A 19,345-nucleotide genomic window follows, 5' to 3' on the forward strand; every position below is an offset into this window, starting at 1 on the left:
TCATTATATTATGATGATGATTAGATTAAAACTGCGTTTTTGTTATACCTAATTATGAAGGTCATTGTCATCATCATCATCATCATCAGCCTATCGCAGTCCACTGCTGGACATAGGCCTCTCCAAGTGCACGCCACTGAGATCTATTTTCGGCTTCTCGCATCCAGCTCCTGCCAGCCGTCTTGCGCAAGTCATCACTCCACCGTGCCTGAGGACGTCCTACACTACGTTTGCCGAGGCGTGGTCTCCACTCTAGAACTCGTTTACCCCAACGGTTATCGGTTCTTCGGCTAATATGGCCAGCCCACTGCCACTTCAGCTTGCTGATTCGGTAGGCCATTGTAAGCTACGTATTTATATACATACAAGAACAATTTATTTCACGGTGAAATCTAGATCCCATGATTAAGGACGCAAATGAGCGCCTGTCATTATTCTTTCGCGGTGGAGTGGTAGGTTAGATCGTGATATGGGCAGATTGAAAGGTGAGAAAGGTCATAACTTGTTTTTATGTAAGTGTGTGCAGAAGAAATTATCTTGTTTTAGTATATTTGCTTTGGCTGAACTAGAGCATTTTACCTGTGCATCTGCAGTTTGTCCTGTTCGCTGTAGATGGCGACGGACCGGATTCCCAGCTCAGTACATGCTCTGAACACTCTGATGGCAATTTCTCCTCTGTTTGCAACCAAGACGCTTCTGATCGGCTTGTATTCTGGCTTCGCTTTCTGCCAAAATGGAAACATTGGTATTAACGAGGTATCTCACTATGGTAATTTTATTAACACCATACTTAAATACCAGGTTATTAAAACTACGTGACGTGAAAAAAAGCTTTTCATGCTTCATATTAATATTATTTCATTTGATTGGAAGTGGATACAACTATAACATAAAATTGCATCCCTCACACCAATCATCGACATAGATAGACTGGTTCTGAACTGCCGGAGGTCCCATACTACATCCTGTTTTCCGTAACTTTAAAGAAGATTGCAACCAGGAATATGAGACCATGGAAAATTATCAATCTTAAATTGGGCTGATCTTATGAAGTCTACGAAACCGCGGTGGTAATAACATAAATTGAGGTTTACTTTAGAAGTAATTTCTAAGGTTACTGCTTGCCAAAGAACGTTTAATAGCCCATAATCATGGCCACAAACGCGTTTGAACTGATAGTCGATTGTTTATCTTTACGCTAGGTATACAACGATGTTTCTACGAGGACGGATGTTTTGGGGGTCACGGTAGGTACAATTCTGTTGTTGATATGAAATCTACGTCGACACGTATTTTAAACGAACTATCACGTAGTTTATAAAATTCGGACTCAGACAAATTGGCAAATTAATGTTATATATTTGTATACTTAAAAGGAAGTGTTTACTGTCGCTTTCCTCGACTGCTTCCTATGCTAGTCGGAAATTAAAAAGAAGTAACGCAACCGCTCATCAGGAAACCAGCAAAAATAAAGATTCAATAACGTTATATTTACATACATCTTTGTAAAGGCGTTTTGTTGACTAAAAATATCTTATCAGAATACAAATACAAAATCTAGTCATTCGGCAATGTTGTAAATATTCGTGGTCGTTGTGAACCTAAACTCGGATAAGGCATAAGTGCAATAAACACATAAAACTTCATGGTTTGCTGCTATTGATAACGATAAAACAAATGAACAGCGTATGATTGTCACGCCAGCCGTGGAATTAGAAGAATTCCTTCATTACCAACAGAGGGAGATAAAGTCATAAATTAGTAACAACTAAACTGGTATTTTCAGGACGACGTTGAAGAGGGATCCGAAAGCAGGAAATGGCAAGAAAATTAAGTACACAGATTTTTACAGGTACCTATTCAAGTTTTGGTTTAGGTTCATGTTTCTCGTTGAAAGATATTATTACCGTGTTCAAACCTACTTTGAAATATTCTGATAGTGGAACAATGGGTGTGGGACTCCATGGGGGGCATAGAGTTGAACAACCGATAACAATTAGGTACTCGTAAGAAACGCTAATTGATAAGCATGCATGAAAAAGTAATTAATATTAACTAGCCGATTAGCTATGGATCTCATACGCTCAGAGACATGTAAACTCGTTAACCTTATCGGCTTCTGCTATTCAATTTATGAGTTTCACTTCAAAAATTCTGAGTTCTTAAGTTTTATTAAATATCCTTTTTAAATGAGGTCTACTTAATTGGATTATAATGATAGGTACACGTTTTCTTAATTTTTTCATCTTCATTGTTTAAAATTAAGGAGATACAAGCTCGTTCATTTCATGTTTTTGTTATTGTCAAGACCACGATGTGTTAAATTATTTTATTTCAACGTCATCTATGTATGTAATGTTGATATGATATCGGAAGGTTTATTTGTACAGCCTTGGTCGCATGGGAACTGTCCTACTTCATAATATACTTATACCGTCCTTTTGTATTTAATACGAGATATGGTCAATGATGGCTTACGGTTTGGGTTTTTTGAAAATTCAATCAGCTTCAACCTATAAAATGAATCAGTAAGTAGGTGCTTCTAAAAGTTGGTAGGTACAGTCGTTCTCGAGATCTAGGCACGTGGCAGTGTGACAAGCAAATGACTGTTATCGCGCTAGGAATTCGATAAATATGTATTCAGGCATATCGACGATAGTAATGTTTATTTACTTATAGGTATGGGAACGTTAAACAATACAAATCATTATATTTTAATTGATTCCTTTATATTGTTCGCAATTGCGTATATGCACACGAGTTGATGTGAATGATTTTTCCCTATTAATGACCTATTCACTATTTTTTCCTCATGCAACTGCTGCGTTAACGTAATTTATTCATAGAATCCTACTAATATTATAAACGCGAAAGTTTGTATGTATGGATGTTTGTTACTCTTTCACGCAAAAACTACTGAATGGATTTTAATGAAACTTTACAATAATATAGCTTATACATCAGAATAACACATAGGCTACAATTTGTAAACATATTGTTCGAAATACTAAACCTGCGCAGACGAAGTAGCGGGCACCAGCTAGTAATTAATAAAATAGAAATAGTGACAAATCCGTAATACCTTCTAACAACTAGGGTTTTTAATAGATACTTGGCAATAAATAATAAATAACTTGGCAATAATAATAAATAACTGGTACAGTAATTACTAAAATATATAGGCAAGAGGAATTAAGGGCTTTAAAAAAAATGTAAGAGGACCTAAGACTAAGCCCTAAGTGCCAACTAAGGACTTAGGGCAAGGTATACCTACTCTGAGTTGCCTCTAGCGTTGTATTTCAGAAGAGATGAGGAAATTATCAGACAAATTCTAAATCCTTTGCTATGCTATTCGTATGATAACTGTAAAGCCCTGTAATTTTCTAGATAAGATATAGTGAGTGCCAATAGCGGAGTACCTACTACCTAATCTCTTATCGATAGATCTCATTAAGACCAACAGTGAAGAAACTGTTTGAATTAATTATTGTAACAGCTTAGGTATACTCTAATACTCCCGTAATGGTTGCATCCTTTATCAGGTTAACAAATATTACCTAGTTGGTAGCTTAGAAAGAATTTTACTTGTGAGATGACAGCAGATAGGTAGATGTGTATGGAAAGAGAAAAATGCTGCACCGAACCCAACTAGAACAGGGATAAGGACAGAAGGATGGTAATGATCTATTTATCAAAAAAATGGAGATTAAATTATACAAGTCAATTGTCTTAAAAAGCAATGCTAAAAATATTTTGACCTTTATAAAAAGTCTTGATGAGATGTTGCTAGATCTTGGTGCACTGACACTACCGTGGATGAATGATGAATGAAACTAAACAACATTCCAATAAATAAGTCACTTACTGTCAGTAAGTTACTGAAAGAGCTTATATACGTAAATATTTCTCGCGCAAGCGTCTTTATGATATTTTTATTATTTACTATTGTCTGCTGTGATTTATGTTGTTTGGACTTTGATAACAGTTGCGCACGAGATATTTAAAAAAATATATGTAATAAGTACCTATGTTGGATATAAAATACGGGCCGTGTGTAGTAAATTATTACAAATATGACACTTAATTATATCGTCTATGTATAGGACAAGGACGTTTAAGTGTGATACTAAGCCCTGTCTGGGTAATTCATAGTGCAAGTTGAACCTACAATTTATGTCTAGACTACAGGATAGCATGTCCATGTCCACCCTAACTAGAATAGAATAGAACATTTTTGATGGAAGAATAGGTCATAGATTTGTGAAAATCTTGGTTTCCCACTTCCAGAAATTATGTTCGTATAGGAATGAAATATAATAATTATGAGTGTTTTACTGGTTTCATGGAGAAAAGGCTATGCACGCTACATTGTATCCGGGTGCACGGAATGGTAACCATGGCACGAGGCTTAAAAACTTACCGAAGATGCATTACGTCCTTTCGCGGAGCTCCATGCTTGAAATTGTGACGCGGACGCTCTTAGAGCGAAACGCGCCTTCAAAATCTGCATTCTTTATTTACACTTATAAACAAAAGTAACTATCAAATAAAATATAAGTACGATCTTAAATTAATTTAATAACACAGCTGTTTTTATTATTTCATTTTTAAAATTTTGTAAAGAATTGTGAATATTTGACTAGATTTTTTTATTTCGTTTCGAGTCGTGCCTTCGGCGTGTTTTGGTTGGTGATCTGAAACAAAAAAAAAAATACAAATTAAGTACGTAAATTTTAGTACGTTTATGCTAAGCACAGTCATCGTCATATTTGCGCCAGTCATTTCGGAACATAATTTATCACAGCATCGGTGATCAGCAGAAAAGTATGTAAGTACCTAATTTTATTTTTTTGCCCATGTCAAATGAGATGATAAAAATAAATCTGTCTAAAACGCAGAAATTGGACAACGCTTGAAAAAAAAAACGGGTGGCGACAGGATATAAATAAATAGAAGCAATTGTAGTTACAGACATATAATATTAATACATATTATTGGTCAACTATAAATATTGCACTGCATAAACAGCAATGTCAACTTGTTCAACAAGAGTTAATTGGCTTTAAACGTTATAAATTTACACAGATACGCGTGGACGATAGTGCATCTATTTACATACTTATGTATAAAAAATATGTAAAGCACCTGCATACACGCTTTGCATCTAGACTTTGTCATTGTTTTAAATTCGGGTCGACATGATTCGTTACTTCTTTGCTTTACAGATTCCACAGTTCATTTTTACCATGAAATCAATCCTTCGAAAAACCCAATACAAAAATTTGCTCACCATCAACCAAATTTTTCTTAGAATTTCTTGGATTTATTCTTAATATTTTTTTATCTTACAGACTCCAATTCTTGCGACCTTTAACCGTAAATTTGTATGGTTACTTCGTCAATTTGGGTTATCCAGTGCAAGCAGAGCAAACTTTAGCTAATCACGAATCGGCCAACCTGAATTTTGCACAGCCATAGATACAGCGGTGCGAAGCTATTTTTTTTTTAAACAACAATGACATGTTACCAGCGTTAAATCAGCAAGTAAGTAAAGTTATTCCCTCTATGTCCATCTATTGGTGACACGAATGACCGACACGACCTGAATGACATTGCGATGCGCAAATCACCTTTGGATAACGTTCTGTTAAGTTTATTTTATTCTATTATAAACAAGTTGATCATGTACTAGGTCAGAGGTTTCCCCATCACATGATTTTTGTGAGGCCAAAACAATCTGTACACTTATTATTTTAGAAGATAAGGTAACAACCTATTTACGAAGGCAATATTTTAAATTGGCTATTCCTTTTGAAAAAAAAAAAACAATTACGTACCTACCTATGTACTTAGCAACAATTTAAAAATTTTATGTAGTCCATCAAAATAATTATCGTCCTATCTGATATGACGAAAAAAACTGATTTAGTGTTGAGGGTTTTTGGTTATCGAAGCCATAAGATCATAACTTTACGGCCAAAAAATAATGGAGAGAATCTGCAAAGGTATTTAGTATTGATTCATGTTATGGAATCCAGCGACACGATGATGTCAATAAGCGAAAGGTAAATAACAACACTAAAGATGATTTGCATAATCTAAGTCTAATGTCCTTCTTATCAGTCAATGTACTTATATAATCTGTGATAGAGCAAAAAACAATAGTCGTTAATAATAGGTAGGTAGACCTTTTTTTTTTTTTTATCGACGTAAAATCATCAAATGACCCCTCCCGCTGTGGGTTAGCAGCGGTGAGGGAGTGTCAGACTCTTACTGACTAAAATCGTCGTGTTCCGTCATAGGCCTTTTATGTACCAGGGCCGCGGTATCTCTTTCGAACAACCCGCAGCCCCGGCAGGCCTTGGCCCTGCTGGGCCCCGCTGGGGTTGCTGACGTCTCTTTGAGGAGCGCGTGGAACAACGCGCGCCGTCGACACGGGTCTGTCGTCTAGGAAGACAGAGGGACGATGAGCCACCCGAACTCACCGCCCACAGACCCACGCCTACGGTGGCCGGGAGTCATCTCGCGACACCCGGCGCCCATGGTGTCTACCTGGTCCAGCGCGGCGGCCGGGATGAGAGGTGCGGACTCTCTGGCGTTCCGCCTCCTCCTTCTCGAGCATGACCGCTTCGCAGAAGGAGGCGACGGCATCCCATTCCCTCTCGCCCCGGACCATGGCCTGAACCAGGGCCGGACGCGAGAGGTCGCCGCCGCCCAAAGCCTCGACGAGGACCCGGCGGTGCCCCTCCCATGCGGGGCACACCTGGACTGTGTGGTCCACCGTGTCCTCGGGGCTGTCCGCACAATGGTGACACCCGGGCGCCTCCTCACGACCGATGCGGTGCAGGTACCTCCCGAAACAACCGTGTCCGGTGAGGACCTGCGTCATGCGGTACGTGAGGGCGCCGTGACTCCTCCCGAGCCACTCCTCAAAGAGGGGACTTACCGCCACGATGGTGGCGTGCCCTGCACTGGGTTGCGATAGTCGCTCCCTCCAGGCCACCATGAGATCGCGCCGGAGCTCCGCCCGCTGCGCGACAACTTGCCGCGGCAACGGGGTTTCTCCCCGGCGCTGAGCCTCCTCGCGCCAGTCGTACAGGCGCAAGAAGACCCTCGCCTCCAGATCCCACGGTGGCAGTCCAGCGAGTAGGCCAGCTGCTTCGCGGGAGATCGTGCGGTACCCCCGGATTAGCCTAATGGCTATCACCCTTTGGGGCACGTTCAGGTAGTGCACAGCCCGCGGCCGTGCCGAACGTGCCCAGAGGTAGGTAGACCTACGGTATGAATTCGAGAGGAAAAAATATTAGCACTGAAATGTGAATTTATGTTGATAATTGAAGTAAAATTGCTATAATTTGGACTAACTCAGAATACAAACATGAACGTAACATTTTTCCATACAGGTACAAATTGAAAATCTTTTTTTTCTAAGTATTTGCATTGAGTTTCAAGTATTTTTAAACTATGCTATTAATAAGCTATGAAGTTGGATAAAAAAATCAGTTACTATTAATTGAACGTCTTCTTAAACTTTTTTATTAATTAGTGTAACGCTAAAATTATCACCGCGTGTTCCTTCAATGTAAAAGTCACAAAGTTCAATAGGCTATCTATAGCTACCTATTACATAGCAACTTGAATTATTATGCAGTTGCGATCTCCGACCTCATAGCGTGACTATTGCAATGGCGTTATGCTGACGTAGCTAGTAGCTACTTAGGATAATCAGAACCATGAACGTGATTGCAAGCTGCATGCAATGTTTAAATTAGGAGTGCCGCAGGGAACAATACTCGGTATATTGCGAAAATAATCTTTGTTTGGAAATATGGTTACGATAATCGAGCACCTTATTTTTCTGATGTAACATTATATATTCTTTGCACCTAAAACCGGGAGAGTCCAGGTATTCTAAAAAGGCCCAAGCGTGTGTGCTAGTATAGTCCAAATTACAAAGTTTTCTTTGATTTTACTTAGACAATATTTGACTGCTTTTGAACAAGTCAAGTCCAAACCAAGACGACATTGATCTCGATTACCGGTTTTTAATTTTGTAACAACATAACAAAAAAAACAAACATGCAAACAAACTCGAATTTGTATTAGTAAACAAGTGGTACAGTCGTGATTGTAAGCTCAACCACATGTTGGCATTGGCCTCAGGACATAAGTCATAGAAGGACATAAGTGTATTGCGCGTTTAATTCAAGTGTAGCTACTCAGAACAGAACTCGGTCAGTGTTCAGTTGTTACACATACACACAGATATACTTATGGAATATGTAAATGTTGTGTTGCTGTGGAGTCCCTTCAATAACTTTATTATTCCTTCGCTTTACGAAGAGGGCGGATGGAGGCAGGCAGGGATAATATCATAAGTGCTAGTGAAAGTGGCTAGAAGCAAAATCGTGCTTAGTAAAAAATGGATTGGAACTTGAATTAAAATGAGAGCGTATCAGATTGTTTTAACAGTAATTAAATATTTGTAAGACACGAGCCAACTTTTCGTAATACCTACTTATAGCAAAAACTGTAAAAAAGGATGCAAGATATAAGGTGAAAACCTTTTAAAAAGAAGTCAATAAAGATCAAAGCTGGCATCAGGCACCAACATACAGAGACAGATTTTTTTTAAGACAGAGGTGGATTTGAGAAAACTTTGACATATGGGCTCGTTAGGTGATGAAAACTGCAGCTCACTCGATAAAAAGATCATTAGAACAACCTAATGTTTTACATAACAATGGCTACTACACGCTACTTATTTTAATCACGTTTACACATTTGTAGACATGCTTAAATGATTTTGTATGTGCGCATGATTATGTAAATAATACGACGTGAGACATCTGAACAAACTAGAAGTTAGTTGATAATAAGTAGAGTTAAATCATATTTAAATACGTTGAAATTTTCCTACACGTTCCTTTTTCTTACAGAATCAGTCAAGATTACATAGAACACTGAAATCTTAGACTCATAACAATTAACAAAACACAAAAAAATCTAGCCTAACCGCCTATTACCATCTTTTTGTTTGTGATTTTGAAAAGAACGAACAAAAACTAAATGATCGTAACCAATTTGGCAGCAGACACGCCATGTTGAACAAAACACAAAAAGATAAATAAAAGAAGGATTCTGCACGTGCCTGTACTAGGATACTTGCTGTACTGCTATTATAAGATCCATGAACTAGAAGTAGATCAAAATTATGTATCGTATAAATCGGTATCGAGTATGGATTGGATCTACCTAGCTTATTAATTTTTTCAGGCACATTGGGCAAAGAGATAAAATACTATTATTTCCTAGTTCCTAAATATTATTTTTTTATTCGCGCAAAGAGCCTCACAGTTTGACGAGAATATTTTTATATGCTCTAGACATGAAATCATCAATGCAAATGTAATGTAGTACATATTAAAGATACATTTTCATCAATAAGTTTGCCTCACAATCGTTTAGCCCCAAGGATAACGTTGATATTCTACTTATTGATTTCAAATAAGTAGTTAAGGTTCCTATGTCTAATATTTTGTTATAATATGTATAATTTCAAAGGCTAATAGCTTGTTAGTTGCTAAACAATCTTCTTACAGATCTTTGTCGTCACAACTATCTGCGTATTAATCACCTTATCAATTAACTTTATCATCTATACATATAATAAATCTGTAAAAAAACTGTGTCTGTACATTGAATATAATAAAAAAATAATAATTGGGTGGGGTTTAGAAACAGTAATGGAGCACAAATCCAAAAAAAAAATTCTGTCTGTTTGTCTGTATGTCTGTATGTCTGTATGTCTGTTTGTTTGTACACGCTAATCTTCCGAACTACTGAACGGATTTCAATGATTTTTTCTTTGTTGTATCAGTATTAAGCCTGGTCAACATATAGGCTATAATTTATCTTCGAAACTTGAAGACCTGATGCAGAACTCCAACAGACCAACAAAACTATAAGAGATACAAAAATGGCGCCATGGCAAAAATTGTTTCATGTGATGAGCATTTTCAGCTGAGATAATAAATTTTAAGATCTGGAACACCTGGTGTGGAACCCCAAGAGCCCAGCTTCTCTGTACCATATACAGGTATGACGTTTTAGCAAAAGTTGTTCAATTTGATAAGCACTGTCTATTGACTTATACAAATTGAAGATCTAAAACACTTGATGTGGAAGTCCAGGGGCCCAGCTAGACTATAGCGTATAGAGGTATGACGTTTTAGCAAAAGTGGTTCAATCTGATACGCACTCTCTGTTGACTTATAAAAATTGAAGATGTAAAACACCTGATGTGGAACTCCAGGAGCCCAGCTAGACAATAGCATTATGAAGATATGACGTTTTAGCAAAAGTGGTTCAATCTGATAAGCACTTTCTATTGACTTATAAACATCGAAGATCTGGAACACCTGATGTGGAACTTCAAGAGCAATACTACACTTGAAATGTATAGAAATGAATGTTATGAAATAAGTATGGTGAATCAAAAAAAAGTAATAAGTCCGTCTTTTAGATAACCCTAAAATAATGGACACGTATTTTTCTTTTCTCTCTCTCACAAACAAATAATAACGAAGATACAACAACGCTTGAATTTCGTTTTAAGTCACTGCTTAGTACAAATTTTACATACCTAGACGTGGCGTCACGAGCCCCCACTCTCCGACTTTGTTGCGTTATATCTCATTATTATTTTGTATGTCTCTTCCAGATCTCGGGACTACATAGTTCCGAATTTTCACGCCCTTTTGAGACAACTTTAATGAAATGGTGACACAAAACCGACGATTATCCCTTTATACACTATAAAAATGAACCCAAGGACAATCCCCGGTGGACGTCGTTAAAAAAAAGACAATCCCCGGTTCTGTGCTAAACTATTGCTAACTATGGAGGAAAACTACTTGGGCTATTGTGATGGGATGTTAGTGGATGACAATGTATTAGGTACATGTAAAAATGGCAGGTGGAGACTCGCCACCTCACTTACTGGGCCCCCGGGAACCAGTAACTGAATAGCAACAAGAGGGCAACAGGGACATGAGCGGCTGAAGGGTGAGGATACCTCGGCAGACTTTAAACGCAGATTACGCGCTCCCTGTGCTTACCATGAGGCACCTACCCTCCGAGCAGGGCTACTAATGCTGCTCTAGCGATTCCACTCTGGACGGCCAAGCCAAGCCAGAGGCGTGAGACCTACCCCCGTCATGGTTCACTCCGACCGGCCGGAGATGGGGGACAGTATACTCTCCCTGGAGAACAGTATATATAGCTCCGCGGGGTCGCTACTCCCCGTCATTAGCCTCAGATGTCCTGCGGTGCCTATATCTCATTATTATTGTCATTATAATCTCAAGAGCCTTTGTCCCAATTATGTTAGGGTCGACTTCCAGTCACGATGCAACTGAGTACCAGTGTTTTACAAGGAGCGACTGCCTATCTGACCTCCACAACCCGGTTACCCGCTCAACCCAACACCCCTTGGTAAGACTTACTGGCTTCTGACTACCCATAACAACTGCCAAGAATGTTCAATGACAGCCGGAACCTACAGTTTTTACATCCCCTCCAAATAACGGTCATTGGTATCCAAAATATACATAGAAAGTACATACGAACTTAGAAAAGTTGCATTGGCAGGCACTTGCCAGACCTGGAATCAAAGACGCACGCTCATACTTGAGAGATTGGTTCTCTACCCACTAAACCACCACGACTTCCACTAAGTCACCACGACTTTGTCATCTATTTAATGTTTTTTTACGTAATAATACGTGTAATATTTTTGCCACACACAACTTAAATGCGGACTAATTAGAATCACTACTTTTATCCCTATGGTCACATCTATTGCAGTGCAGTTCAGTTCTCAGCGTTTTGTTTAGTCTGCTGTGCTTTTGCCGTTAAAAAGCACAGCAGACTAAACAAAACGCTGAGAACTGACTGAAAGAACTGCCGTTAAAGTACAAAAATTAAATATATTGAACGTTTTTAATGGTTATGCGTATTCCGTTGTTTTCAAGTCAACGGGCCCTTAAAATTCAATATCAGACTATTCAGATCTTTGATTTTGCTGACCCCGTAGTCGCTGGCATAAGGGACAGGATCCGCGTACGAAGTCGCGGGCAGAAGCTAGTACAGTAATATACTTTAGAGATATGTATCAACTTTATGGCTGCTACTTTCAGGTACGTCTGAGTTTAGATTACCTCTTCACATCTTATCTCTCGAGTACAATAAACTTTGTATTACATATCAAAGTTCAGCCTTTGCATCAAAATAAATGACGGATTCCGAAATCTTCATTCTAAATTCAACGGTTGTTTTAAAAGAAGTAATACAAGGTACTGAAGATGAGTGTGTTTATGTTTTAAAGAAACTAGTAATTTGGTAGAAAACTTCCGAAACCATGACGCCTGACCAAGTACCTACACCGGCCAAATAAAACCTTTATAGCTACCCTTATAGCTGCGATGTTAATGTATCTAATTGTCACTGAAGGAATGTCATATGTAGATATGTGTTCTATGAATGTGTATATCGCCATATACATAGGTAGTGCATTTATGTCATTGTTCAGGCTTCCTACGATTGTTTCAGAGGAGAATCAAATCAATCGACAATCATTGTTACAAGGATTCTTTTGCATGTTTCTAATTCAATGCCATTTTATAGGTCTTCGGACATTTGATTAATGTGTGTTGTTTATGCCTATTTCAGTCTCAGACTTGGAACAGCCTTTATTGCTACAAACTTTGATTCTTGCCAACACAGTTATGAGATTGTATGGAAGACTGGAAATAATTGTTGGCTAGGTTTCCGAGATCGTAAAAATTTGCGCAGCTTTGTCCAATAAATTCTAGGACGACTTCCGGAAAACTACGTAAGTCAAAGTTATGATTGAAACTAATAAGTTAGAATCTGCTTATCTTATCTTGATTATCCAAAATTAAATAGCTATTAGGTAAGTATTTCAAAATTGACTGAAAATCCGCACCTTTCGAACATCACTTCACCTTTTTTGAGGTTCCTTCCTACGCCTAATGTGATCAAAATTATTTGATTTCAGTCTAACGAGAACTAGATACCTAATATCTTTGCTATGGAGCGTTTTTAGACGTCGAGACATTCTATAAATATGCCACTCTCCTACGTTATAACTACCTATATATATCCTACAGGCAACTACGATTTTCAATGGACAGTTCCCTACTTGAACCTTACTATAAACATTCACTTAACAGTGACAAAATTCAGACTTTTAGTTACAGATAAGGCACCTACAAATATTTGATTTATTTTTGACAAAAAAAAGCAAGCGACCAGGATGTAATGCAATATCATTATTGGTAGGTACTCTTAAGTAGACTCAACAAGACGTCAGAAGAAAAACAAGATATAACGCAATATGCCGATAAATATTTGTACACCACACCCGAAGTCAAAGTACACAAATCTAACCGATTTCGGTATCGAGTACACAAGGTTCGGTCAATCGATATAAGGTAGCAGAAATTGTGAGTAGGATTAGGTTTACTCTAATACGCCTGCGTACCGCCGTCTAAACGGCCTAAGCCAAAATCTAGGTCGTATAGCGTAATAGGCTTAAAAGCATTAGTTGTGCCATTAATTAAATTATGACAGTTGTTCAAATTACCGGGTATGTCTATAATTAAATTAAAGTAATAATCTTCATTAACATAATCTCCCTCCATAGCCTAAACAACGCATGTATCTTAAAGTATACCAAAACCGATAAAAAGTTGAATTAAAAAGGCATTTGACGCAATCACTATTTCATCAGTTGACTTAAGTTGACTATGATGCAAAAGTTATCATTTAACTCAGCCTGGAATCTCACGAGATAAGCAAATACAAAACAAACATACAATTCTGGGACGATAGAGACCTTTATTAAATTAAGAACATAAGTACTTTTATGTTAATGTCAAATGAAATTGGTGCATTCACCTGTAAAACTGCAATTACTTCCCTGGTATACCGCACAACTACTGGGCGTTTTTCACAGACTGGCCTACATTTCATAATAAATAACGTACCTATTATGTTAAAATACCTGGGTACAGCAACACGTACCTACGTGGTTATACTTATTATATTTCACAAATAACATTGCCTCAGTTTAATTAATCGAACTATCAGACCAGAGAATTCCTCTCTCTACCTGAGCCTATATTTAAAAAAAAACTATTGCTCTTTGATATTTTACTCGAAACCCGCGTACAGTTGTTTGGCAACACATCGAGTGCCAATGCCGGCCGTTGAACTCACACTCATACCTGTTTGTTGTCGTTATGCAAATAAAGTAAACGTCGCACCACTGGGTCATATCTTTTTCCTTAAAGATTTACATTAAGAAGCTACATATTTATGTTTTAGCTCTTCAACTGAACTAAGATTGGTAAACATGATATTTTTTTTTTTGGTAAATTTAAAGCAGTATTTACTTACTAACTACGTACCTATGTAGTAATCTGTGACAGTATGACGTTTGTTATGTAAAATGGAAAATAAAGTTAAAAATAACTTAGAAGGTACACAAAAACATTTATTTTGAATACCTAACAAATTGGGAAAGAATATACATTGGATTCGTTCATTAACACAATTCCAAACGTGAAAATTAATATTAATTTAATCATAAGTATAGAAACCGTAATTTCTATGAAAACCGGTAACTGCATAAAATACCGGTTTATTCGGACTTTGACCTCTCTAGCCATTGACATGAGGACGCGGATATTATCAAATGACGATAAACATTATATTGACAATAATCTACATTAAATTGACATTAATCCATAACCGTTATCAGTACATAAACAATTTATAAAATAGGTCCAAGGAACAACGATGACCCTTGATTATCTGAGAACAGGGTATGTTAGAAGACCTCAATGTTCGTTTGTGTAAATATTTAACTGCTCCTTTAAGTATGTTCAGGAATATCACGCTGCACTTACTAAAATATTTAAAAATCATTCAGATTTTTGTGGTCTACAATATCAGTAAACTATTCAATTTTTAAAATGGCCGAAATTGTAGTTATCCCACTATAGCCCCTTGTTAACTTAGATCTTATGCTATCATACTTATGGTGATGACCGTAAAAAGATTTAAGACGTTTTCGAAATTTGTTTCCGTAGAAAACGCAAAATAGGTACGCATTGCGAATGTGAGTTGCAGATAGAGGGAAAATTAATCTTCATTGAAAAGTTGATAGGTACGCAGTATTCTTTATTAAAATATTTGCACTTGGAAACCCTACAATGATACACAATAATTAGAAGAGCAATTACTATGTCCCGACTCTCGTATATAAGATAACTTTGAATGATAAACGTTACTAATGAGCGAAGGTCGTCAGTACTTATCTACGGGGTAAACAACATTTGGTTAAATATTTGGACAGTGCCAAACCAAAACTGGTAAAAACCAGATTTTAATTTTAGTAAAAAATATGGCAAAAACATTTACCTTCAAAAACTCGTAGTACACGATTATAAACAAAAATTACGATAACAAAACACGTCCACACGCTTCGGCTGCCGGCACGCAACTAAAGATTTGTGGGGTTTTGTAAAACTATACACTATACAGGTCACAGCGACCTCTAAAGAGGCTTATCAGCTAGGTTCAATGGCAATAAACGGCTAGAGATATCTATTACGTAATTAGGATACTGGTGAACGTGATCGTGGTGCAGTCAAGTCAGTGAAAATGACATGTCTGGGCTGTGGCCTACATGAAAGTGATGGGCAGATTACAGATACACTGTTACACTTGCCAACCCTTGATGTGTGTCATATCTCCTGTTTGACGCATAAACTACTAGGTGCTAGTCCTAACTTTTCTTTTTAGCGTGTGTCTTTTGTTTTATGAGACACGCAAATCGTTCTTCACGAAAATCGATTGTTTTCCATAAACCCTTGACAATAAAACGGTACATTGAATGTGCTAGGAATAAACACGTCAATAAAACGAATCATAAAATGTAGCTTACCAAAATACAATGTGCCACAATTTAACGATTAGATTATTCTTATGATCATTTCATTCAGAAAATGATAGGAACTATTAAAACAATGTTATGTAAGAAGACAGTGCCAAGAGAATGTTGTACAGAAATAGCGTAACGTACCTACACGTAGTGGACACATCGATATGCACGAATATATTTTCGTGCAGACATGTGTAAACGTTGGCACTGGAAGGTTCTTTATAGGGCACTGAACATTATATATGTATGTCCAAGAGATTCTGGAACTAAATGTCACGATGAACTACGTGCATCAAAACCATTGACGAAAGATACCTTTAGAGCAGCAATTAACTTCTTTTCCAAAATAAACGCCTATGATTCTCTCTTCTTTACTAATTTCAGATTTATTTATTTGGAAGGTTACTGTTTCCAGGGTCCAAAGTTACCCATCCAAATATTTGCTAAGCTCACAGCCTGTAACGGCTATTAAAAGGGAATAAAGATCGCAAAGTAAAAACTATTAAATGACTTCAAAACATTTTAAACTATGTGACCAAAATAGATGTCACGAGACGAAGGGAAAGGAAGATACCTATCATGCGCTTCGTAAGTATTTTTATAGTATGGCACCCATTCAATCCTCGTGGATGCAGTACGAAAGCAAGTGTAGCCAAATATATCACAGAGAAAGGAAGGCATTACATAATAACTTTGCACATAATTATTCAGCTGACATAGAACGCCGGCGCTGCGGGATTGTTCGTATGAATTATATGAAGGGCTCTAAAAGGAACATGATGGGTTTGAGTAGGTAAGAGTCTGATAACTACTCCCTCAGGCTTTGATTTTTGATGAGTTAGTCTTGCATCTGGAAAATCTTTTGCATCCAAATAGGAACGTAAATATGCACGTTGTACATTTTTCTAATTGGAAACTCATAGCAATTTTTTTCTCAGTTGAATTTGGCAGTTTTTTCGGTTGTTTTGTCAGTCTATGGACATTGTTTTTTTTTTTATATCATTTCACGTGTTTAATTGACAATTACATTTGTTTTTGTTTTGTTGACTACGGATTTGCTGCCCCCAGATAAACCTTGCTTTGCCAATCCTTTACTTGTATTGTGAAGTACAATTTATGCAATTCTAGTCGTGACATAATTAACAGTTTATACGCGTACAATATGATTGTATTATGTTTTCCGCGGTTTCACCCACATCAAGGAGGGAACTACTGCCCATACCGAAATAAAATATAGTATATGTTACTCGGGAATAGTGTAGCTTTCCAACATTTCAAATTGATTTCGTAGCTTTACAGAGACAAACAAAAATGTTTCATGTTTATTAAATTACAATGGAAGTATAGATTATGTTAGGTATACAGCTACAAGTGAACGTTACCTACACATAACTGCGCGGGAAATCCCGATGCTATAAGTTTGCTACTGTTTACCCTGATTTACGTATGACTATTGATCGTGCTTGAAGTAACTCATTCAAATTTATGCAAAAAGGTTTACATATGTGTTTATTTTTTTCGTATGAAAACAATTGGAAATGTAGATGCCTATTAATTGTATGCAACAGTTTATTTCTCACTAAATTAAGTTGTTTTAAATCCGGTCAAACAGTTACACTTGGATACCTGCATTGAATTACTTGTCATTTGTAATTCTATTAACCTTGACACATTAGTTGAAAAGGTAATTTCTAATTTCTTTGTAGGTAGGTAGCATTTTTCTCTTTTCTAATAATTTCTGCCTGGCTGAATCAGGAAAGTCAAATCAGTTAAGTTGGGTAACATTTATATTTTCCTTTTTCATGCACCAGACCACCTACTACTCTGCCTTATGTTTAATTTATTAATATCTTATATTACCAGTCAATAAAATATAACACATAAAAATCTTATATTTTTCTAAGACTAGGATAATCACAATTCTTTAGTTTAATTTATATGTTGACAGTCTGCATAATTAAGGACAAATAATATAATAATTTTCTACTTATGTTTCTGTGCTGAACAGCAGCAATAACAAAAAAAAACATTAAACTCAACACATATAGCTTAAGGTAAAAGGTTCATACATAATTACCAAGCTGTGAAACTTACAAACCTTGATCTCTTTACAACAAATAAAATAAACATATACCTACCTACCTATGTGCATTTACCAATCAATCTTCACTCACTTGGATCATACTTAATTTGATATTTTCCTGCTGTAATATCCACCTTATTTCTTTATATACAAAGGTGTTTATTGATTGCATTTAAATTGAGGTTTTTTAATTTTCAAGGATATATTTCATTGTACCTACTATAAATATTTAGAGGCCCTTTTTAGTTTATTTATTGACATTACAATAGGTATTAAATAACTGGGCCCAATGGTCTTTAAGGCAGTAAATATTATATTATTAAATATTACAACAGCATTAAATCAAATTAATATCATGTTTATATTTTTTGATTCTTTCATGCCCACTTACTTAATCGCATAATGCGATTCGCATTAATCTCTGATTTTTTCTTAAAAAAAAGAAGAGTAGAGGTGTAACAAAGTGATATAAAAAAAAAACGAAACTTAGATTACAGATCTAATAATTTTATTTAGTTCCTATGGGTCATAAAAAAACCATTAAATTCTTCATAGATTAATTACTGCGCCTATGAGCAGTAAATAATCAAATACCGTAATTGATCAATTTGTTTTACCTCAAAATTGCGCAGGTATTAAATTACACATCTCATTGCAATTATAATAGGAGACAGTTATATTTTTGAAAACAATTAGGTAACATAATAATTTGACTTCTGACTTACCGTAAGAGGAGAAAACACTATCTTACTGGAATCTATCTACATGTTACTGAGTTTTATTTTGAAATTAATCACGCGTGAAATTTAAAATGATTATACAAGTCGAACTTGATGTTGGCTGTCGGATGGTGGTTAAGTGACAGCTGAATTGAGCCGGGCTGAATGATAGAATGATCTTTCGTAGTGTTGTAAATTAGCAAATAAGGTATCGATTCAAATCAAGACTTACTAAATCTTCTCTATTGCTCTGACAATGCTGCCAGCTCTTGGGTACGCTCCCAGCGATTAGGAGTTTTTCGATGCCTTTTTTTGAAGGATTTTCTTTTTATTCTTTTCCTAACTGATGCCTATATGGCGCTGATCTTGTTACGACGTTACTGGAAGGAACGGAACGGCATATCTTACCAACGTCCTTGACATCAACCATAAAAAATAGAAAATAAGAAATAAAATGAAATAAGAGGTCAGCCAGATTATTATCCGAATGTCTCCAGAGATTTTGAATAC

At 36.7% G+C, this 19,345-nt stretch overlaps 1 protein-coding gene across 4 annotated transcripts in view; it reads right to left on the reverse strand.

The window, feature by feature from the left end:
• LOC124636222 (pyruvate carboxylase, mitochondrial) overlaps positions 1–19,017 on the reverse strand; it is a 31,272-nt gene extending 12,255 nt beyond the window's left edge. For 3 of the 4 annotated variants that reach the window (XR_006985110.1, XM_047172194.1, XM_047172192.1), the window contains exons 1-3: positions 15,511–15,651; positions 4,421–4,694; positions 580–725 (exon numbers count right to left, since the gene is read on the reverse strand). Coding sequence is in view for 3 of the 4 variants with exons in the window: in XM_047172194.1 (XP_047028150.1) it covers positions 580–725; positions 4,421–4,510 (236 nt within the window). In the remaining variant the exon portion in view is untranslated. Of the gene's footprint in view, positions 1–579; positions 726–4,420; positions 4,695–15,510; positions 15,652–18,841 lie in introns of those variants that run through there. The other variant, XM_047172193.1, reaches the window with a different exon arrangement.
• Positions 19,018–19,345: the final 328 nt, after the last annotated feature.

The sequence above is a fragment of the Helicoverpa zea genome, chromosome 14 (genome assembly GCF_022581195.2).
Source record: "Helicoverpa zea isolate HzStark_Cry1AcR chromosome 14, ilHelZeax1.1, whole genome shotgun sequence".
In the NCBI taxonomy this organism is placed as follows: Eukaryota; Metazoa; Arthropoda; class Insecta; order Lepidoptera; family Noctuidae; genus Helicoverpa; species Helicoverpa zea.